The sequence below is a fragment of the Hippoglossus hippoglossus genome, chromosome 16, assembly GCF_009819705.1.
Source record: "Hippoglossus hippoglossus isolate fHipHip1 chromosome 16, fHipHip1.pri, whole genome shotgun sequence".
Lineage (NCBI taxonomy): Eukaryota > Metazoa > Chordata > Actinopteri > Pleuronectiformes > Pleuronectidae > Hippoglossus > Hippoglossus hippoglossus.
Window position 1 is genome coordinate 5,006,287 of NC_047166.1, and position 23,464 is coordinate 5,029,750.

At 41.4% G+C, this 23,464-nt stretch overlaps 2 protein-coding genes across 8 annotated transcripts; one reads left to right on the plus strand and one right to left on the minus strand.

Annotated features, from left to right (window-relative positions):
- Positions 1–47: 47 nt before the first annotated feature.
- On the minus strand, positions 48–14,094 carry fli1rs (Fli-1 proto-oncogene, ETS transcription factor-related sequence). 6 transcript variants are annotated; one of them, XM_034611833.1, is made up of 10 exons: positions 13,930–14,093; positions 7,077–7,282; positions 5,926–6,092; positions 4,047–4,250; positions 3,432–3,509; positions 2,487–2,555; positions 2,292–2,354; positions 1,877–1,924; positions 1,537–1,623; positions 48–1,076 (listed from the first exon to the last, which is right to left on the minus strand). In XM_034611833.1, exons 1-10 carry the CDS (start codon positions 13,945–13,947, stop codon positions 556–558), a joined length of 1,461 nt encoding a protein of 486 aa, XP_034467724.1. In that variant the 5' UTR covers positions 13,948–14,093; the 3' UTR covers positions 48–555. The 6 variants fall into 6 exon arrangements, with proteins under 6 accessions (XP_034467724.1, XP_034467723.1, XP_034467722.1 ...); XM_034611832.1 differs by lacking the exon at positions 13,930–14,093 and adding an exon at positions 13,354–13,856; XM_034611831.1 differs by lacking the exon at positions 13,930–14,093 and adding an exon at positions 13,348–13,856.
- A 3,953-nt stretch (positions 14,095–18,047) lies between these two features.
- On the plus strand, positions 18,048–22,739 carry LOC117777215 (protein C-ets-2-like). Of its 2 annotated transcripts, none has more exons than XM_034611841.1 (8): positions 18,048–18,184; positions 18,963–19,044; positions 20,251–20,373; positions 20,541–20,615; positions 20,698–20,847; positions 20,940–21,179; positions 21,605–21,723; positions 21,905–22,739. In XM_034611841.1, exons 1-8 carry the CDS (start codon positions 18,131–18,133, stop codon positions 22,187–22,189), a joined length of 1,128 nt encoding a protein of 375 aa, XP_034467732.1. In that variant the 5' UTR covers positions 18,048–18,130; the 3' UTR covers positions 22,190–22,739. The 2 variants fall into 2 exon arrangements, with proteins under 2 accessions (XP_034467732.1, XP_034467733.1); XM_034611842.1 differs by having other exon boundaries at positions 20,284–20,373.
- Positions 22,740–23,464: the final 725 nt, after the last annotated feature.

Sequence of the window (23,464 nt, forward strand, 5' to 3'; positions counted from 1 at the left end):
ACGTTTCTCTCCACAATCTGCGAATGTCACTAGTCACAGGAGTCGACTTCCAGGTACAAGCATCATTTATTAGCTTTACATCATGAGTAAATGTTACATCGCTACATGAGAATCATTCTGTACAACTTCTCTTTTACAAATGTCAGTCACATTGAATGTGAAAACTGCAGGTATGCTATCCATTGTGCTACTCACACAGTAAAGGGTTTGACTTGTGTCTTTACAACAGTTTACTATCAATGTACAAATAAAAAAAAAAAACTTGGTATCATAACAACTGTATAACCGTTAATATATTGTCTTCAGTGTATTCAGAAAAGAAAACTAGGCGAGGAGTACGATATTAATCCTTTACATTCATCACAGAATTAATTTACCCTCATATTTTGCCCATTTTCAACAAAGAATGTGCCAAAGACAACTTCCTAATGCCCTCATCAAGCGGACCGCAGCGTCATATCACCTTCATTTCAGACGGGGTTCAGCTCATCCTGGAAGACGTGAACGTGTTGTCCTCTGCCATGTTTTCCCTGTCAGGTGTGAAACGCCCCGTCCTCAGTAGTACGAGCTCAGGTGGGAGTGGGTAGCGGGATGCCTGGTCATGGCTGACCCAGGATAGATGGGGCTGTTGGGGGAGTTCCAGTACGTCGACTGGGGGGCAAAAAAGTTGCCGGGGGAGACGGGCATAGGTGCTGGGTGTCCACCCATGAAGTTCATTTTGGGCTGGTGGCTGTGGTAGGGCTGGACATAAGACATCTCAGTCTGGTACTTAATCCCACCGTCGGCCGAGTGGTTCTGGTGCGCCTGCGAGATGCCCTGGAAGTCAAACTTGTAGGCGTAGCGCTTGCCGTGCACCTTGGTCATGATGTTCTTGTCGTAGTAGTAGCGCAGGGCGCGGCTCAGCTTGTCGTAGTTCATGTTGGGCTTGCTCTTGCGCTCGCCCCAGCGCTTGGCCACCTCATCGGGGTCGGTCATCTTGAACTCGCCATTGGTGCCCTCCCAGGTGATGATGCCGGCGTTGTTGCTGTCGGACAGCAGCTCCAGCAGGAACTGCCACAACTGGATCTGCCCTGAACCTGGGGGTGTGGGGGTGGGTGGGGGGGCAATAAAGAGGAAGAGTTAAGTGAATAAATCAAGACAGAAAATGTGCAGGTGGTGGATGTTGCTGTGTGAAATGTCTGTTCTGTTTTTCTTGGTAATATTGGAAAGTTTTGCAGGATGTTGTCATCTGTGTGAAAATATCAAGTCATGTTTAAAATCAAGTAATTTTGAATAAAGAGGTGAAAGATTTCAACTCCATGAATTTGGTTTTTCTAGGACCTTGGACAGCTCCTTTCTCTGACAGCTTGTTTTGTTACCTCTGCCAAGGAGGTCATGTTTTTGTAGGTGTGCACTCTACTGAGTGAAATTCAATTTTTCTTTGTGCTTGAATCGATTTCCTTAAAATATGATATCAGTTGTTTTCTTTTTAAATCAAATGTGACCTTTTCACTGTGTGGCTTGGAGGACGTGTGAGACGGCAGGGCAGAAACCTACCCACAGGCCTGTGAGCGCTGGGGTCAGGGAGCTTGTACGGACTTTGTTTGCCCGTTCGGTTCTTGGATGAGCTGAGGGCTTGGCCTTCTGTGAGGAAACAGCAGGGCAAACAGTCATTTTTGGGGGTTGGGAGGGAAGCCGGATTTTTATCTCGGTGCAAGCGTGACGCAACCTTTGCTGACACAACAGGTGTTGCTTGAGGTTTACTTCATTTTGGAATGTCAGTGCGTGCCAGCCCTTGCTCGCTTTTCTCTCCCATGTTGCCAAAGCAGACAGTGTAAAGGCCTCATTTGTGTCATCATGTTTGTTGGTCTGTCTCGTTTGTGGTTCTGGTTCTTACCTGGGTTGGCTAATCTACTGCTGATGGGCCCTAGTGTCTGATATGGGTCTGGAAATAAAAAAGTATTATTAGTTTTACATATTGTCTCTCGCAGATAAAGGTTTTTACTAATTCCCCCTAAATTTCATGTTAATCATTGTCGTCAAGAAAAGTTAAAATGTTTGAAGTCACTTGTTATCTGTCCCTCCAGCTGTTTCTCCAACAGCTGGAGGAACAGATACGTCACTCTCTGCTGCCCCCCCCCCCACCCACTCTTCCAACCAACACACAATGTGAGTCTGAATGAATGAAGTAAAACAAAGTGGTCATTAGTGCTGATTATGAGGTCAAAACAAATATTCCCTTTTATCGTGCAGCCATTTGCCATCAGCTAGAAATGTGGGTGGGTCAGTTATGCCAAACTAGGCCGTCGTACCTTGCACAATTCTTGGAGCTGGGTCTGTAACTCTTGTGCCGTGCTGGTGCTCCATGGAGGAACCTAGAGATCAGAAAAAGAATTAAAGAAATGGTTTGATCCTGATTCAGTCAATTTTTAGACGTTTGTTCATGCTTGAAAAGTTCATCATTGTGGTCCGTGTTTCATATCACCCTCAGTTTTTGTTTGTGTTACCTTTAGGCACTGCTGTCATGGTGTTTGCTGGCCAGCTGTTTCTGCGGCTGATCTCATCAAACCCGCTTTCTACACACACACACACACACACACACACACACACACACACACACACATAAGACATTGACAACACATGGTATAAAAAGGCTTTGAAGTGGACAGTGGGACGGGACAGCTTCAGTAGGAAGGAAGTCAGTAAATGGACGTGATAAGCGTTTGGGGGTCTAAAGATGACCCTCAGTTTCTTGGGTGAGCATATTTTTTTATTAGTTCAAGCCGCCTCTGTTGCTCCACAAGATTGTGAATTGTGTCCCAGGAGCCGGACCGATACCCCCCCTAACTTCCTGTGCCGGTGCAGCTGTTTCCTGTCTGAAACTGGCTGTTGAATTTGGAACTCGTCAAAGTTTTTTGTTCACTCAAGAGTTGTGGCACGAAACCTTTTACACTCTTAAAATTATGTAACACGATTCCTTAATGCATCATTTAAAATAACCCTGACATAATTCAAGTAGTTTTCACACCTGAATCTGAGCTGTGATTCAAACCTGGACACAGTTAAATCAAAATAGAACTAAAAGTGATTTTTACTGTCATGTAACATAATGAGTGGTTGAAGAAATAACTGATTCTTAATCCAAAAAAAAGTACAATAGAGCAAATATAAAATGTCCGCATTTGGCATTCAAAGTTGTACTTCATTGAAAATACTTCAGAAGTTTGGAGTGGAAATGTTTTTGGTGGAGCTGTTGTCATCTGAAACGTGATGAGGGTTTAAATGTTGCTGAATCCCGATTGGTTCATAAAGAAGAAAAACTCATCGCTTTTCAAACGACAAACTCTTTTGATTTTCGCAGAAAATGGTGCGTTCCTGTCAAAAACCCCCTGTTGCTCCTGGTAAGAAGCCGATTGAGAAAGTAGGTGTTGCTGGAGACTGGATGACCTCACCTGCTTTCACCTGTAGTCTGGGTTGTTGTGGGGGGGTGTTGTTGGTGGGAGTTGTGGGGTAGGAGAAAGTCGGGCTACCTGAAGCAAAAACCAAAGAAACGTTAAAAGTAAAAATATACATTTAACATAAGATGCAAATAAAATCCATAATACCTCAGCAGTAGTGTCATGTTTAATGTTGTGAGATGAAGGATTGACGCAACAGAAACTGAAACAGTGGTGGAGGAAGTACCCAAAAATTTTACTTGAGTTCATTTTTATCTATTTGAGCACCACATTAATTTAAGTAATCTGGTACAACATGAGTAAGTACTTGCAGAAACTAAATCACTGCTGCCACACAAGAAAATAAAGCATCAGAAATCACGACAACCTCACACACAGGAAACCTCCATAAGCAAAAAGGGAACAATCGACAAAAGACATGAGGATGTCGTAAGTGCCCCTGTATTTCCAGATGTTTGTATTATTATTATTACATATTCAAATTGAGTTTAGTACCAGGACTGAATATGAGTGTTAAAATAAAGAAGAGTGAAACCGTTTGTGCCAGAGAACGATGTAAACCAGAACATTTAAAACCCAGACCCATCAGCTGGGGGGGTGCAGTCTTACTCTGCCGGAGGTAATTGAGGTGCGAGAGCAGCATGTCTGCGTTGTAGGCCGACGTGAGACGCATCATGTCGTCCTTGGTCATCTTGCACAGGGCCTTGCCGTCCAGGGCTTGGAAGAGCATGACGTCCACCTCCTCCAGGACGTACTCCTTGATGGCCCAGTCCAGCCACTGTCGCACGTGGTCCTGTGTCCACACCTCTGGATCTGGGGTCAGAGGGTGGAGGGAGGAGAGGCGCACAGAAATGATCAGGAAAATACTCCTGATAGATTTATAACACACATTTATAACCTGGTGTCTCACTCTGTCGGAGTAAATCATCTTGTAGCAGAGTACAATCTGTGAACTATTAATTTGAGATAAAAGCTGTTCTGGTTTTCTGGCTTTTAAAAAAGTCATGTAAACAGGAAGTTGTACAATGAGGAAAGATATTTTATATAATATCTGCTTGTTTCAACTAAAGCTTAATTGAATAAGATGTTGCTTCAGTAAACCTAAAGCACTGTGTTGCTTTGCCATGTAACTGTAACTCTCTTGGTTTGAAAAGTACACAATGTCATGTACATATACAGGGTATAGCTATTGTGCCTTTTTAAAACAAATCTTATTTTGTATCGTGTCTTATCCCATGAATCAGACCTTTATGGTCAAGAAATAAAATGCATCGAGTCTCATTCTGGAAAGTACACGATCGTTTCCAGTAGCAAACAATGACTGTGTGGAGAATTGCCTGTAATATTAGGCAGGAGCTTTAGTCGCAAGCAGAGGCCGCCACACCCTCAGCTCCCGGTTGTCCTTGGTCGACACGTTTCTACAGTGATGCAATATCCACGAATTATAAAGCAGAGTAACTCGGTGCCGGTGACTCATTGACGAGTCTCGTTGAATTCCAGCGAACTGAGTGTTAAATCGTCGACTCTCGGAGGTGGTGACCCTCCAGAGGATGACTCACTGCACTTTGAACTGGGCAGGATGGAGAATGTAAGATATGTCATCAGGTCAGTGAAGTGAAGATGAAATGGACTATAGACACCGCGGGTGATAGAAATGACATCATTTACTTCAAGTTAAGTCTGTGTCAGTGGTTTTCCTCTGTAAAGACGAGGAAATTCACTGAGACTCTCGGGATGAATATTCATCAAGATTCTTGGATCAAATATGAAGCAACTTGACTCTAAAGCTGATTTTTTTTCAGACGTGAAGTCGGCACATTTTCCTGAAATTTTCCAGAGGGGATGTATGTGAGAACCCAAATGTCTGAGTCACATGTTTTTACATTTTCCAGAACTTTTTCTGCAAAATATCTGGAGTATTTCCTAACAAGTGATGACGTTTCTAACACTCAACACTTAACTGGAAGAAACAAAATATTTCAGGATGATTCATTGCTATTTATTTATTTATTTATTTATATATTGGCTGATATATCTCTAAATTAAATTAGTTTTCTCCTCATTGGCCCCGAGAAATCCGTATCCGTCTGACTCTAGAAGTCACTTCTGGTTATTTATCCAGGGTTCAAAACAGGATTATAAAAAATCTTGTATTTACATAACAGCTCTGAATACTAATTTACACGAAATATCATTCATTTTAAACCCTGATGTTGTAGTTGCAGTACTTCAGAGTCACAGTAGTTAATGGTAGTAGTAGTAGTGGTATTTTGGGGAAGAAGAGTTTGATGCACAAACACACGCTGTGCCCATCTCTGATTCAGTTATCCACGTTGCACAAGCCCAGTGCGTGCCCGCTGTTGGGAAACCGTCTTGTGACAGTGTTGTGTGATGGACGGAGGGTGACGGAGGGTGATGGAGGACGACCGGCAGCTCGTGTGTGTGTGTGTGTGTGTGTGTGTGTGTGTGTGAGTGTGAGTCAGCTCACCTGCTGGCACGATGACCCTCTTCTCCTCTGTGGTGCTGCTGGGCGGGGTGGCGGTCTGGGGGCTGACGCGAGGCTCCACGTACGAGGCCTGGTACGGCATCGGGGGCCCGTCGTTGCTCATGTGTCTGGAGCGTTTGGTGACGCTGCAGTCCACAGGGGACTCACGGCTGAAACGGAGAGAGGAGAAGGAAACGTGTGAACGTTAACATGTCTTATAAAGCTCGTAAATGTTATACAGCATCAACACGCTAATAGAGATCTAGCTATGAACCGTTTTTCTGTTTTTCAGTAATATTATTTCAGGTTTATAAAGAGCAAGGTTGTTGTCTCCTGTAAGCAGCTGCTGTTGTTGAGTTCAAACTCAATTCAAGCACATCACTTATTTTATACTACATATGAGTATAATCCCTCTCTCTCTACCTCTATTGCTCTCTATCCATCTTTACCTCTCCCTCTCTGTCTCTCTCTCTCTATCAATCGCTCTTTCTACCTCTCTCTATCGTTCTATCTCTTTTTCTATCTCTATTGCTTTCTCTACCTGTCTATCGCTCTCTCTATCCCTCTCTCTCTCTATCTCTATTGCTCTCTCTCCATCTTAACCTCTCTCTCGCTCTCCCGCTCTCGCCAGCTCTATCTGTCTATCTTTATTGCTCTCTCTCCATCTTTACCTCTCTCTTTCTCTCTCTCTAACTCTATCTATCTTTATTGCTCTCTCTTCATCTTTATCTCTCTCTATCTCTCACTCTTTTTACCTCTATCGCTCTATCTCTCTTAATTGCTTTCTCTATCTCTCTATCGTGCTTGGCACCTGTCTCTATCACTCTCTCTATCCCTCTCTATCGCTCCATCTCTCTATCACTCTCTCTATCTCTCTTTTTTTTAAAAAGCAGAGAAAGGAAATACAATGAAGTGTCTATAAAGTACTTTTCCTGAAGAATACTTGAGTAAATGTATTTAGTTACTTAATGTGTAATCCCACATGGTTAAAGTAAAAACACCATCAGTGGTCATTTGTTAAATGAGCAATAAACAAATACGTTTAGGATCTGGGAAACACCTGAATGTTGAAATGGAGCCGTAACAAAGCCACAGTCAGTTCACCGGGAACCCGTTGCCCCCTGTGGCCCCCTGTGGCCCCAGCCCTGACTCACCTGGTCCCGTTGACGTGTTCGCCTCTTTTCCCAGGGTTTTGCGCCGCTGACCCCACCCACTCCGGCTCGGCGGCCTCGGGGCTCTGCTTGGAGGCCTGGCCGTAAACTCCTGGCGACGTCATCTCGACCTTCATGTGCATGACCGGGGCTGCTGGGTAGGGCGGCTCAAACATGGGCTGATCCTCGCTCACCACGGACAGAGCTTCCTGTCCAACAGAACCACAGCGGTCAGAGTCTGACACGAATGAGCCCGTCACAACCTGTGGAAACTTTGTTTTCCTGTACAGACTCTATTCAAACTGAGATGCTTCAAGTGGAGCTGTCGAAGTGACAAAACCAGCACAACATGTTTATCTGAACCTTTAAAATCAAAACAATACAGTTCCTTTTTTACAGGCCGAGCACAGACAGATTTCCACCTTTATAAAACTTTGATAAAAGAAAGTAAGGGACTAAATTAGTAAATGTACTTTACTGATCCCAAACTGGAAAACTCACATCCTTTTAGCAGTGTTGAATTCAGACAGAGCTCTTTACTTAAACAGACGCACTTTGAGTTTGGACCATTACTTGTTCACCTTTCTCCTCCACATCCATTACAATGTTAGATTTCAGTGGTATTCCCCCTGTAGTTGACCGAAACTTTGTACTAATGTATTTGTCTAAACAGATATGGCAAGTAGAAATGTTTAGAAATGGTGTGAAGGCAGTCAGGAGGCGGCCTAATCTTCAAAAACACATCAGTAACTTTAACCACAGCTTTATTTTGTCGTTAGGATTGGGGTTACGGGAGGGGGAGGGGTGTAATCGAGATTTCAGTCCGTCTTCCTGTGTTCAGCACCTTCGAAATGGCACTTTCATCTCATGCACTAGCGAGGGCAAACACCCGACCTGTTGTTCACGTCTGCTGCTCGCATTAAGCGCGTGCACGTGCGATGCGACCACGGCCGTCTGAGCAAGAGCGTGTTTGTTTAGAAGAGTTGAGCATTGTCTTCAGGGCTCGTACGTCAGCGCCGTGCTTTGTCAGTGGCCTACAGGAAACCTGGCCGCCATGTGCAGAGGAACCTTTTGGCACAGGCCGAGAGAGAGGAAATGGTGGAGGAGGGGGCACAATGTGAAAATGTGGGTCATTTTAAAGCTGGAAAACAACACTAAAGGCCTGTGGAGAGGGGGTCGGGTTCATCGGACAGCACGAAGAGCGCAGCCCTGATTGAAGTGCCGCCTTTGCATTGTTTTCTTCTCTTCTGTTTTCCTATGTGTTGTTTTTAGCTCAATTGTTGCCTCGGCATTGTTAACCGCGTCTTGATGCATGCCACACAGTTCGGCATTTCCTTGAGGCTGCAGACACTGATACAGACGTGCATGAGGTATTTCAGAAACCTTTGTTTCACATACGCCTTCTTCTTAAGTAAGCACAGGCGAAGGGTTTTATTTAAAACTTTAAAAAAGTTAGATTTTGTATCAAATGAATGAAACCTGAGAAAGGTTGCTCAATATTTAAGGACAGAGATAATGGAACCGCACTCAGTAGTCCAACAGTCCCTTAAATTCACTTATAGATAACAAGAACTATTACCCGGGGAAAAACGCCCTATCTTACAATATTAAAGCAAGTGGTAATAAAAATCTGGATCTGGATCTGCATCAAACTTTAATGGGTTTTTCTCTTGACCCAACATCCTTCCGCCAAGTGCAGTGGAAATCCGTTCAAACCAACCAACAAATAAAAAGACGAGTGAAAATAACCTCCTGAATTACAGGATTTAACTTTGAGCTCCTATGAATCTCAGAATTTTATGTAATTTTAAAAACGAGGTTCAAATTGTTGTAGCAGAACCGAATATATCACTCTCCTTCTTCGTCAAAACATGGTGCCTACATTACCCACCATGCAACTCGATTGTCCACAGCTCTGTCAAAGCACAACCATCATTGGAGGCAGTTAATCACACACGTCACACAGCTTCCCTCTGGAGTCAATGACTCTTTTTTTCCCACACATGCTCTTAACAGACTTTGATGTGTAGAAACGGTGGATTTGTCCTTTTTAAATACTAAATACTGCAAATCAATAAGAAGATAAAATGTCATGTTGTGAATTAAGGACTTTAAATGAAGTAGGGGTCACCTAGACTGGAAATAAAGATGGACGACACTTCATAACACCGTCCAGAAATGAAGTGCTCAAATTTATATACAGTCTGTAGGTGGCACAGTTTAAAGTGATGGATTTTCCTTACTAATCAAACACGAATATATATAACTCATATATTTAAAAACAGGTATTTTTGGGGGTCGAGTGTAAGAAGTTGAATTAAAGAAGATTTTCTGTTGTGACGATAGATTTCTCTTTGCTGCTCAACACTCAGAACTGTTGATAAGATCGTGACTCACGGCCGCTCGTCACATTCAGCTTTCAGCACATTCAGCTTTCACAACCACAAACTCACACTCCCGCTCTTTCTTTATCTCCCCCCTCCCTCTCTCTCTCTCTTTTCTGCACACTGATAGAAATATACCAAAGTGTGGCCTGACCGCTGATGCCACAACTGACTTCCTGTTCAGAAAGTTTCAGCCCGTTGCTCAGGGACACAAAACAAGTCTTTAAAAAACCTCCTCGGGGCCGACTGGGCCTCGAGGTCCTGAAATGTACAACCTGGTTCTGTCGGGTTTGAAAGTAAAACACCGTTGAAAGTTTTCACTCGCAGCGAGAGCGCCGACATGAAAAGTCCTGTGTGGAAACTTTTGTCGCGGCTACAAGTCAGCAGCTCTGCGGGTTGCATCAGGCTCGTCTTGCACAAACGAAGAGCCTGTTTACGACAGTGAGGTTCTTACTTCTTTTTAGGTTTTAGCTTCACGAGGGAAAAAAACTAAATCAAAGTACAACATGTTTGACTCTGGTTGCCTAACCCTAAAAGTTCAGCTCGGCCGATTTATCGCTTGGTCGATAGAAATGTCTGCTATGAGCCTTTCTCGGACACATCGGTATCTGTGTTTATGTTTGCTGGTATGAAAACTTTCAGTTTACAGAGTAAACGATGCAGAAGAGATGTGAAGTTGTTCTTACATTTTACATACAAGTTGATTTTCTTTCTTTCTTTTGTGTTTTAAAGACTAATGTTGATATTTTATATTTTTCACACTGTCAAAAAATCCAATCAACAAAACTCAATAATGCATTAGTCCATCTCTTCATTTAATTTATTGGTTGGCCGATGAGATCTGAATTCATCTACTTTTTACTTTTATTCTCTATATGTCCGGTTGTACTTGTGTTTTCTTATAGTTTTTTATAATGAAGTTTATGATTAAACTGTAAAATATCAAGCCTCACTTACATTGCTTTGTCATAAGGGTTTGATAACAACTTTGGAATAATTGCCAATTTAAAAAGTAAAAATTTGGTATTGGGAATCTTTTACTCCCTAACATTGGCATCGGTCTCGCTCTATATGAAAAGATCCAGCCCCAATTATGTCAAGTTATGAATCAGACATTGGGGGGGGGGCTTGGTGCTGCCTCTCAAATGTTTAAAGCCAGATGATTTTTCACTAAATGTGGGTGGAGCAGCCTGAGAGACTGGGTGGATTTAATTCAATTTAAAATGTTCACTCCCAGTTATAAATTATTAAACATTTGTTTGTTTTTTCTTCGAAGCCGAACAACATCTGGTGACTAATGATTATTATCCGCTGCTAAGGAAGTTATGTTTTCACCTGTTAGCAGGATAACACAAACATTATTAGTAATTAAGTGTTTGTTCGGCCTTGGTGGAGTCACATGCTCTATTTGGTGCCATTTCATTATCGATTCATCTATTCTTTTGTCAGTTTAATAATTTGTTCTGTAAAACAAAGAAAACTGAAAGTTCATGTGAATGCAGTGAAAAGAAATTCAGTTAACTGTGAAAAACAAGAGAAAACGGATTGTTTTTATCTTTACAAATTAAGCTTTTAACCACTTATCGGTTTAATCGGTTACACTAACTGGTTGGTCGACTGATTTATCGGCTAATCGTTTGTTTTTTCTGAGCAATTTTGAATTGAAAAGCAGAAAAATATATATTTAGTTTGAGAAGATTTCGTTTTTTGAGATGATCTAATCTTTGAATGTGACTTAAAGGATCATTTTAAATCTCTACACCTTTAAAACCATTCACCTACTTTGTAGAATAAAGATATATCTCTGTTTAAATGAATTGTTTGGGTTGATTACAAACAGAAAAGTTCAGAGCTAATGCCCTAAACTGCAACAACCAAGGATGTGGTTAACAGCTCCATCCTTTCAAGCAGCAATAATATGATTTATATCAAAAAAATACTTAAAAGATCTTTGCAGGCAGTAGAGTCGTCACTTGTCCATTTCTGGAGACATAACTGAATGTTCTTATTTAAAGAAGCTGGTTTGTGACCTATTTTGGTCCTAACACCTACAGTGAGGTTCACTGCAGCTGGTTTCATTTGTGTTGTGTTGGATGTTTCTTTGCATTTTATGGAGGATAAATGTCCGGTTTCTAAACTGCATAGAGACTTTTAAAAGCAACGTCCACACAGGATTTTACATTAACTTCTGTTGTGGGTCTATATAAGTTTAAAGGTAGATTTTTGCTCCTGGGGGAAGGTTGTAGTTTTAAACTCTTCTTAAGGAGCAGAGAATGACAAAAATTTAATAAATCTGAGGTCAATCAATTATGTCGCATATCTTCTCACTGTGCTTCTTCAATGCTGAACAATTATATCGATATATTTATATTGGCCTCAATGTATTCCGGCCTTCATATCCCTACATAAGTATATATGGACTATATCATTTAGATTTCTATTTTATGACGTGGCCTCATGATACCTTCTGCAATATAATTATTATTTTGATATTAATTCAAGATATGTTGCGGTTAGGGCTGCAGCTAACTCTTATTTTCATCATCATTTAATTTACTTTCTCACCATTTGGTCCAAAAAAGACAGCAACTGAGATGTGTGCAGAATCTATAGGGCTGTAGTGATGTTTTGTATTGTGGAGGAATCTACAGTTTTTATGATTAATCCACCATCTTCAGATAGCCTCTGCTTTTTTCAAAGAACTGGACCATCTTCAGTTTGCGGTGATAAGGCCTACAGGCTCCTAAAGGTGGATTGAAACCCCCCAAATGTAGCTCCAAACAACAACAGCTTATCCAATAACAAGTTGTGCAAAAAGCCTGGTGCCTCTGCCCTCGCCGTGTCTGAGGCAAGTAGCAGAAAGCAGAAGTAAAAGTTCAGTCGAGCTGATTTTGCAAAGGCCTGAGCTGCTGCAGCTGCTGCGCTCAGCTCCTGCACCAACCCTGCAGGCCTCCCAGCCGCAGGCCCGGTTCTCCTCCTGCACTCACGCAGCACCTCATCCAGTCTAAACACATTGTCCACCTCGTTTCTCTCGGCCGAGGCTTTGTTTGACTTTTTCTTTGACTTTTTCTTTTTTTTTTTTTTTTTTTTTTTTCCAGGGAACGGAAATGTGCGCGGAAAGTCTGAGGTTTGAGACAGGAAGCCTGCAGAGTTCAGATAACGACACCTGACAAGTGCTCCCGTTTGCTGCTATAAATTATACTTAAAATAACCTCAAACGCACAATCTGCTGCGACACAGTCCAACAGAAGAACTGTCTGAAAAGTAAAGGGTATCACGCAGCAGCAATATAGATCAGCACAAAAGAAATGATTAAATTCATGGTTTTGTTGCACTGGCTCTTTTTTAAAATCACAAAATCAACCGTGTCTAAAAAGCATCAGTGTCGTCAACATAAACATTATGCCTTAGAAACGAAACTGGAGAGAGATTAGTAGAAATATTAGTTCCTCTATTCACTCAGGCCTCTTTTTTTTTCAAATGCCCTTTAATCCAGTTTATAAACGGTTTTGGTTGAAATGTCAAATATATCACATTACATAGTTTTTAAAAAGTGAAGTTAAACTGAAACTGTAAGTATTTCCGGGAGACGAAAACAAATAAGTCGAAAGTTTGCGAGAAAGTTGCAGAAATAAAACCCTGTGGGCCAAAACGCAGATTCGATAAAAAAATTAATAAACAACGAATACAATGAGTCTATATAGACCACATAATATATAACGTATTATATATACTTATAAACGGGGTCTACAGCAGCAGATTCAATTATTTCCCTTTTCTCTTGTTGCGCAATTATCCGTTTTTCAGTTTTAAAAAGTCTCTTCTCTGTAAAATGCTGACACCGAGGCCTTTTATTTCTGCGTTTCTCAAAAGACGGAAACATTGCAAACATTTACCGGCTCGTCGAGAGAAGGTGGACACATGAGGCTGTAACGGTGTGAAATGTGAAGTACCAGTCATCTGATGGACATGGATCCTCCTGCCCCGAGAAAGACGCGCTCACTGCGTCCAAACTCATCCGTGGCGCCCTCATGGACACCTGCCCGTTGCGCACCAGTGAAACCCCGCATCCCTTCGACTTACTCCTCGGTAAAGAAAAAAAAACAAACAACAGCTGCTGTGTCCGATACAGCTGCTTCAGGAATTAGTTATTCGGTTTCTGCGAGATTAGAAAAACGCAGCAATTCAACGAGGAGTGTGGAGGTCGGAAAAGTCGTTCGCGTGGAAATCCTCCCTTCGCGCGGCTGAGCGGCGACCAATTAGTGTGTTTTTTGTGCGAGTGTAAAGATGCAGCGGTTAGTTGTGTTATTATAGAGCCGACATACAACCACGAACGGGAAGGAAGAGGAAATTTTGTACAAGAAGGAAAGAGTGGGGACTCTCTCACTCAGCAGCAGACTCGGGGCTGATGTGGGTGTCCGCCTGTCACTTCCACAACCAGCAGCAGTTCTACAAACCATCACTACTCTTACCTTTATCGTACAGTCCATTGCAGAGCAGCCTCTGGGTCATTGAGTCACTTCTGTCCCTTTAAACTTCTTTTAATTTACTCTTCTAACTTCTCTTCAATTCATGCACGGGTGCATTGGCTCTATGGCGCAAACCATTGCAGTTAGAATTTTTTTTTTTTAACTCGCAGACCATAACCGGATGACACGTTTCTCTCTCTCTCTCGCTCGCTCTCTCTCTCGCTCTCTCGCTCTCTCTCTACCCCCCCTCTCTCTCTTTGTCTTCTCTCTCTCTCTCTAAATTGGGAAGTGAAGTCACCGACACACTGTGAAACTGTGAAAGTTGCTTCTCATGAAATCAACAACTTTCTGCACAGAGAGAAAAACTAAAATCAAAAACAGATCATATACTTCTTTTATAATACATGCACACTGTATATTACAATGGCACAATAACACAACTTTGATCCTACAACTGTAAAATACTTTGTTTTATTGTACTGTCTGTTTTTTATTTATATTTTAATTATTGCATGGCTACTTCCTTGTGCTGCTGTGTCATTTCAGAATTTCAGGATCAATAAAAGTACATCTTATGTTTTATTAAACGTGTTATTCGTCCATATAATCAACATACAGCTGAAGGATATGGCCCAAAAAGATACAGAGATAAAAAATATTAGTGGATATGTTATAAACTTCATATCGCACCATGATATGAATGACGTGATATGACATGACCTCACTATACCTTCTAAAAAATGTTTATTATACTGATTTCTCTCTCTCTTTTCTTTTCTCTGTCTCTCTCTCTCTCCTGGGAAGTGAAGTCACCAACACACTGTGGAACTGTGAAGCTGCTTCTCATGAAATCAACAACATCTTTCTGTCCAGAGAGGAAAACAAAAATCTAAACTAGAGCGAGTTCATATATATATCTTGTGTTTTATAAGACTGGTGCAGGGCCCGTTCTAAAACTTGGCCTGTGTCGCTGCTGTGGAGCTTCTTCAGGATTATTCCTTGTCATGAGTGAGTCGACAATATCCTGTCACTTTTTATTGTTTGTGCGCTGGACGTTGGGTGCAGAGATTTTTATAAACAGTCTATGGTGCAGAGTGAAGTCAGAAAACTTTGGGTTCATCCTACCTGGTTTATCTGCTGTGAGTATTTTAAAGTGAACGTTTTTTCCTAAAAATCAAACTGAATTTGCTTTATTATTGTTGTCTTGTGTGGTTTATATGTATATTTGAAGTTTGAATGTTTTACTTGCTCTTTTTTCATACATTACATGTCGGTTATTTCACAGGTCGGTTGAGCTTTCGACACAATTTTCAGACCCAAGTTAACGACTCTTCAAAATAAAAGCTCTGTAATTCAGCTCGATATGAAGCATTGCAGCAGCAGAAAGAAAGTTGCGCTTCTACTTTGAAGACAAATTGCCAAACAGGAAGTGATTCTATGAACGCGGTTGCCACGATGGTGGAAGTTGGTTTAGAGTTTTTTGACTAAGGGTGAAAACTTGGCGGAGGAACACGTTGATCTCCTCGATCTTCCTGAAAAGCTTTAAAAAATTGAAATTTCAAATAAAATTAAAAGAGAAAAACAGAAATTAAGCCAAAATAACCCAGATATGAACGCTGCCATCTTGTGCCGGTGACCGCAGAATATTTCCGTTGGCCGATACAAATTGGCTGATATTTCACAAACATATCGTTAAAGGTGTTTATGAAAAGTTTTACGTTACAGAATTAACGATGCAGAAAAGATTCGCACTACATTTTACGGGGAAAGTATTTTTTTTTCTCTACTCAACTTTTACATTTGTGTTTTATTTATATTTTTTTAATTAAATTAAGTTACATTATTAAGCATTTTAATGAAACAAGATAATTTCAAATCAAATCAAATCAAAGTTCGTGCCTTTTGCTCCATGTTAATTCAACCTGGTCTGACCCACGGGGCTGGAGGTGGATTCCTGAGCTGATAGTTGCTGCAGACAGTTGTTAATCACTTCACGTGTTGTTGTGTAACTTTATCCTGGTTGTGTCCTTTTCTCCCAATCACGACTCTGCTCTCCCACCGACGCGCACGATTTCCCCCGGCTCCACTTTTCCAGATGTGTGTGTGTGTGTGTGTGTGTGTTTGTTTATACAAGGCCCTGGACTCGCTCTTATCTGCTGCGGCCACTCACGCTGTGATTTCAGACTTTCTTCAGCGAACACTTGGCTGAGTGTTTTTTTTTTTTTTTTTTTAAACGGGCCATTGTTTTGTCGAATGGTTTCTAAAGATACAGAGATTTTTCTTTTGCTGCCACCTCATTAAAAACCGACTGAGTGAGCTCTGATTTCAAAAGGCTGCACTTGATCTCCACCCAGACTGAGACTCACAGACAATAACAGTCAGAGAATAAAAATACACTCTTGTTATTCTTCCTTATAATCAACACAGAGCTGGAGGACATGAGCAGAAAGACCAGGTCAAGATAAACATTTTCATATCAGTCAATATTGATCAGTATCATGATAAATGTCACATTATTTGAAGTTTGAAGTCTCTTTTTTTACTTTTGGCTTGAAAATGACCCACATTTCAAACTATTTATTCATTAATTTACTTCCATAACAGGTTGTAGTACCACTAAAACTTTTTTTGCGTATGCTGTTGCCTGTTTTTAAATAGATGTTGCAGTTTCCGTAATTTTCTGTTGATTAACTAGTTGAGCTCTTGTGTTTTAAGATTAAGATTAAGCTTAAGATTCGATTAAGAGTTTTCTTTATTTCTTTTGTGAAACTCTAAACTCCAAAGATACTTTATTTACTTGGACATAAAACTTTAAGGATACAAACAAATCATCACATTTGATAAGTTAGAAGTGCACAATGGGTTTATATTAACAAAAAAATGAATTACCGGTTATATTAATTATAACTCTCACTCCATTTATCAGCTCATCCACAAATCAAGCAGTCAAATACAAATATATGAACATGAACTTATGTAAGTCAGAACGTTGGAAACATGAATCCACAGTATCCAGATTTTGCCATTTAAAATGTAGTGTAGGCTAACAATGTATTAAAGCGTGTAGTGACTGATTTGTGTCCATTTTATGCTTTATAGGCTAACAATGTATTAAAGCTTATATTTTAGTATCTTATAGTTTATATACGCAAAGGTCTGAATTCCACATTTTGTTCATTCTTACAGTGAAATGAAGTAAATCAAACCCCTGCAGCAAACAGACATTAGAAGTTATGATTTTACCAAATAGCAAAGGAACTGTTTTACTTCTCAAACTTAAAAAAGTGGTGTGTGTGCAAAAGTGTGGACACCCCACTGAGTCAGTGTTTAGTAACAGGAAGCAGTAAATGGTGGATTCTTCAGCGTCTTGAGCGATTGCAGGAGTTTGGCTTCCAGAATTAACCGAATCTATTCTTCCCCACATTTTGGTTTCCTGGCTGCCACCCAACCTCACAGCAGAATATTTCCACCCCACGTCCGACAGATGAGTCATTATGTTACGTGCCACATGAAAAGTAAATCAAAATGTGACTGTGTTTGAATTCGATTTGATTTGATTTTAATTTAAAGTCAACTAGATATTGGATTTGCCCAAATGAACACTTGCAACTATATTTTACTTTTCTTAAAACAGCTTTTTTTAAATTTATTTTTATCATGCAGGGTTTTCCTTTTTTTTAATCTCCATTGTATTTACTAGTAAATAAACCAGTGAGTGTTTTTTTTCATTTAATGAATGTTTGGTGGTTATAGTGTCACATGAAGTTAAAGTGGATGAAATAAGAAATAAATACTTGTGTATAACAATTTGAATAAAAAAACTTTTTATCTCATTTTTATTTCATGTCAACAAGATATTGAAGTTGCCCAAACTTTCACATACAACTGCATTAGACTTTTATTTACATTTTCTGGAATTTTTCTTTCTTTATTTCGCAACTTAAAGTAAACTAGTGAGTGTTTTTTTCTTTTTTATGAATGAATGTTTGGTTGCTGGGAAGGGGGAGGGGGGTCTGACGTCACTTCGTGTCAAACAAAAGCTCGAGCTGCTGGTCACGACGCACTGCGGTCACGCGCCCCTCCCACCCCCCTGTAGCCTTTATAACGGGACTGCGCGCACACTGACCACTCTGTCGTTAAATCATAACACGTCTTAGAAACTGCAAGAAATCTAAAGAAGAGCAGAAGAAGAGGACAGAGAGTGATGTACTGGGACACCATCATCAAACCTGCAGACAGAGCAGAGCCCAAAATAAAGGTAGAGCTCCACTTTAATTCTATTTATTTATTTATTTATTTATTTATTATTTGAAGAAGAGAGGAAATAAGAAGTGTTTTCATCCTAAACTGTGATGTAGCTTAAATTGTTTTTAATAAAATGTCACAGTGACTAAAAGTAAATATTAGGGGAAAAAAATATCTTAGATTTAAACTGATATTTTAAATTAGAAATGAAACATTAAATCAGAAAAATTATAACTGACAATTCAAATAATTGCAAATAGAAGCCCTTCTCTTTAGCAGACAAGTCACCATGTGGCCCCCAAACTCCCAGGTTAAATACCTTGGTTCTCAAAGTGTGGTGTGGGGACCCCAATGGTCCTTAAGGGGGTTCCACAGGGGGTCCTTTATTTTCCTCTATAACTTCATTCATAGGTAACACACTGACCTAATGTATGAATACTTTGCTCCTGAATTTCAGGCCATTCCTGTAATAAAACACCTAAAAGTTAAAATCTTGTCAAATGGGGGGGTCTATCTGGGTCAATGTAGGGGTCCTTGATGAGTAAAGTTTGAGATCCACTGCTTTTAGGGTCGCAGAGCCAATATTAACATTTGAGAAAGTGGTTTCAAGTGATTTTTGGCATTTTTGCTCAATAAATGTTCTGTTAATTGATTAATGAGCTCTGTGGGGGGGGGGGGGGGGTCTCTCGGGGCCCAATAACTTATTTTTCCAGCTGGGGTTGTTGCCTCTGCTTCTCCATCTTGAAATCAGAGCTGATGAATGTAATGTTCACACGTCTCTTTCAACACAGATGGAGATTTGCCAGACTGGATACTACACAGAGGACTTCAGGACGCAGGAAGTGCCCGCCGGCTTCGACTTTACATCTTATGGTGAGTTTTTAGAGAATCACTGGACTGTGTGATGTCGCTGTATCACAAGTTAAACCATCAGGACTCTTCTCTCTCCCCCCCCCCCCCCCTGCTGGTGATGATCAGAGAATGAATCAGTGATGAGGACAAAGTTAGTTTTTTTCGCCCTCAGTGTTTGTGCGATCTGTTTCCTCTGAACCTGAGCAGCTGAAGGACAGAGGAAATATTTTCCGCAGACACTATCATCACATCTGTCAGAGCTTTCTGGCCGAGACCTTGAGAGTGGGGGGGCCCCGGCTCCAGCCCAGTGTGAGGATAATGGGGTGCCGCCATGTGTTTGTGTTGGTGTGTGTGTGTGTGAATGGGCTGAGGTGGACAAAGACGGAGAGAAACAGGGTGGTCAGGTTAAAGACACTCCCCGTGTCGCACTCCCCTGCCTAATCCTTTCCTCCAGACTTCCTCCTCAAACAGATTTAGAGCCCCCCCTTCCCCATCCCTCCATCACTACTCTGTCACACACCCTCCGCTGGCGTTTCCTCCTCTCTCTTCCTACCCCTCCCTCCCTGGTTTCCTCCTCAGAGCTGCCTCCATCCATTGAGCTGAAAAGAAAAAAGCAGCAGGGCTTGAGTGCCTGGTGCTGATTCGACAGTAAACAAACTGGCTTTTTCTTGTGTCAACTTCCACCGTAAAGATAATAACCCAAACTGACAAATCCACCTCTTTTCTCCCCTCTTTTAATGACTGTTTCCTTTAGCTGAGCTGTAATCAACCCCCAGTTTATAGGACCATACCAATGATTTTGCATTTTCTAGCAAATATTACGATGTAGTAGATTCTACTTGCATCGACTTGGAAGTTGCTTGAAACGTGGAAGTTAGCAGATTTTATTATTATAATTAAGCTGTGAGCAGGAGTTTGTTAGAAAGGTTTTCCTTGGTTATGTGTTCAGTACCCTGAAATCAGTAAAAACATAAAAAAATTGGATCCAGATCTGAGCCAAAATTTTATGGGTTCTTCCCGGACTCATATCTCATCCTTCCACCAAGTTCCATTTTATTCCGTCCAGTAGTTTGTGCGAATTCTTGTTCATAAATATAAATATAACCTCATGTATAAGCACCAATATGATAAAAGCACTGGTATGCTCCTTTACTTCTTCTGTCCTTCCTCCATCATCATCATCATCATCCACTGACTCCATCTGTCTGTATTATGTTTAACCTCCAGACTACCCTGGTGAAGAGCTGTCTTTTCTGTTAGACAGTAAAGCGCCCGGGCAGCAGCAGTATCCAGCAGAGAGCAGCTACCCAGAGCCGCCAAAACCATCTTCTCATCCTTACGACACCAAAGGTAAAACCTCAAAAATAAACCCACAGTATCTCATGTTGTCGGTTTTATTTTGGCTTTTATGACAATTTTCTGTCTCTCTCTCTCTCTCTCTCTCTCTCTCTCTCTCTCTCTCTCTCTCTCTCTCTCTCTCTCTCTCTCTCTGTCTCTCTCTCTCTCTCTCTCCGCAGTGAGCACCAGTGACACTGCTCTGTTCAACCTGGACTCGTATCAGGAGTTCAACTGGTGGAGCTCTTATCCTCATGGTGAGTCTCTGACTTATACTGTATATAAAGTCCCTTTTTAAAGGACCCTCTTTTTCTGACCAACTTTCTTTGTGACGAGCAGATGGGCCGGCGGTAGATCAGCCACAGACTGGGTACCAGGAGTCTCCGCAGACATATCAGAGCCTGGTGCCCCAGGGTGGACAGTTCAGCCCGGCCATGGAGGGCAGCCACAGCCCCTTCTTAACCACAAAAGCACCAAACACGTTACAAGGTAAGACATTGTCATTTATGGTAAGTCAAAGAAGAAGAATCACGGCTCCTAGTGGGCGGATCTGTAAAGTGTGAACCTTCTCTCTGTCCCAGGTGAGATGGATCAGAGCTACTACGACTCTGACGGACAGAGGCATTCGTCGTCCTTCTGGCCGGAATACCCATCTCCCAGCTTCGCCACCCCCCTACCTCACCTGCCCCCGGCCTCCTGCCCCTCAAACTCCAGCCCTCAGTCCTCGGAGCCGTACTGCCCCCGTGTGGCCAAACGCAAAACCCCACACCATCAGAGACCAGACCGGGAGGGCCATATGCCAGGGATGTCGGCCTATCCAGGTTAGAATATACCATTGTATATATTCACTCAACTTTGAGGTTCTTGTACTTTTTTACACTCGATGCCACATTTAAATTGATATGAAAAGTATAAAATATGATGCATTGTTATTGATTAGTGTATTAAGCCGTAAATTAGCTTCCTCTGTGCTAACAACTTTAAAATGCTACTCACAGATTATGGGATTCAATACATTATTCCATTAATAATAATTATTCAGCAGTATAATATAAGTATAAGACTATTCCCCTATATTTTTTCTTTTTGGATGCTGAATTAAAAAGTGTTTTTTTGCTGCAGTGCTAGTTGAATATTTCTCCAACATCTGATTATTACAGGTTAATCAAATCTCACATGTTGTTTTATAATCTACTTGCCCTCTGTAACCAAATGAATCTGTGTATGTATTCATTTATTCATTCAGGTTCTGGTCCAATCCAGTTGTGGCAGTTTTTACTGGAACTACTTCTGGACTCGGCCTGTCGTACCTTCATCTCCTGGACGGGAGACGGCTGGGAGTTCAAGATGTCCGACCCCGCTGAGGTAAGGACAAATTCTGTTGTGGTTGCTGGACAAAATGCCAAACTCAAGGCTTCCAAGTGGCCGTTCACAAACCAATGGGCGACCTCACTGTGGGTTGCCCCTTGGTGTAAAACGTTGTTCTTCCACCGCTGTGTTTTTCTGAAATATAAACGCACCTAAGTAGTTTTTGTTGATCTTACAGGTGGCCAAGCGCTGGGGCCAGTGCAAGAACAAACCCAAGATGAACTACGAGAAGCTGAGCCGCGGCCTGCGGTACTACTACCACAAGAACATCATCCACAAGACGGCAGGCAAACGCTACGTCTACCGCTTCGTCTGCGACATACAGGGCATGCTGGGAAAGACGGCACAGGAGGTCCTGATCAGTCTGAACGTTGTGCCCACACACACCGAGTCGTGGCAGTGCCCCGGGGCGCCAGCGGCGGTGACGTCTGAGCACAGCAGTGAAACATGGGCACCTCAGTAGGAGATGTGGGGCTGGACTGGTGCTGCTGGCTGAGAGTGACCAGCCCCTTTGACAGAGTACTACAGACTACAAAGTGAACACTGGCTCTTTAAGTGGCGATGTGGTCATAGTCAGACCGGGAGCCAGTTTGTAGATGTTGCATTTCAGGGAAAAGAAATAATCAAAAACTCATAAAAGTCACAATGCATCAGTCTTTAAAGACAATGTGTTAGTCTCTGTGAAATAATAAGTCTCCTAATACCTGACTCATAAACATGAAGCTCCTTCACCTCAGGGCTAAATAACTGCAGCACAGGGGGCATTTTTAGCACAATGAATAGAGGCCATATCTTCATTCGTCGTGTTTCTGAGGAGGAACTTATATGTAAATAGTGTTTATAGAGACCCATATGTAGAGTTTTGTGCATTTATATATTTTTGTATGCAAAACTCATGTCTACCTCTGTTGCTGATCAGAATAACATGAAGTGAGATCACTTGCAGGCAGCCACTGTGAAGGTTTTAGCCTGTGTGATGATTGTTTTGTGTAAATAAACTGTATATAAACATAGATCTCTGTGTAGAGTCTCATTCTTATTTAGTATTCTGCATTTGATTATGAAAATATATGTTTCCTCAATTTAACTTTCATCTATCCTAAATTGACACTCTCTTACAAGGTACTGTTTATTACAGATTAAGTGCCGCTATTAATAGTTGATACAACATTTACTGATGTTTTATAGGTCAGACATTAACAAGAGCACCTATCGGGTTGCCAGGTTGTGTAAAATCAGCATGGCTCTGTTCTCGTCTTTTTAGTTGGCTGTATGATTTATGAAGTCAAAAAGTTAAAAAACACATTTCTCTGCATCATATACAACTATATAGACATGACCTGGTCCTGAGTCCTCCTCCTGATCTGGATAACAGGTTCTTTCCTGACCAATAACGCCCCCTTCCCCTAAATTTTGTAGTAATAGTCCAGTAGTTTTTGCATAATCCTGCTATTTAATAGACAAACAAACACAGATTAAATCATAACGTCTTTGTGGAGGTAATCAACCAGTGTCATTGAAGTACAACACGTATGATCTCTTCAAGCAAGTGAACCTTATTGCACCACACTGAATGAACCACTCACCAAGAATAGTGTCATCACGAGGAGCATCTACAGAAACTGAAGGCCTCAGTGTTTTGTAGTTTTTTTCATCCATAAAAAACTTTCATGAGTCGCTTTTCCTCTGTGGCTTTAATGAATGAATTGAATCAGTCACCGACAATTTTACAATTTTA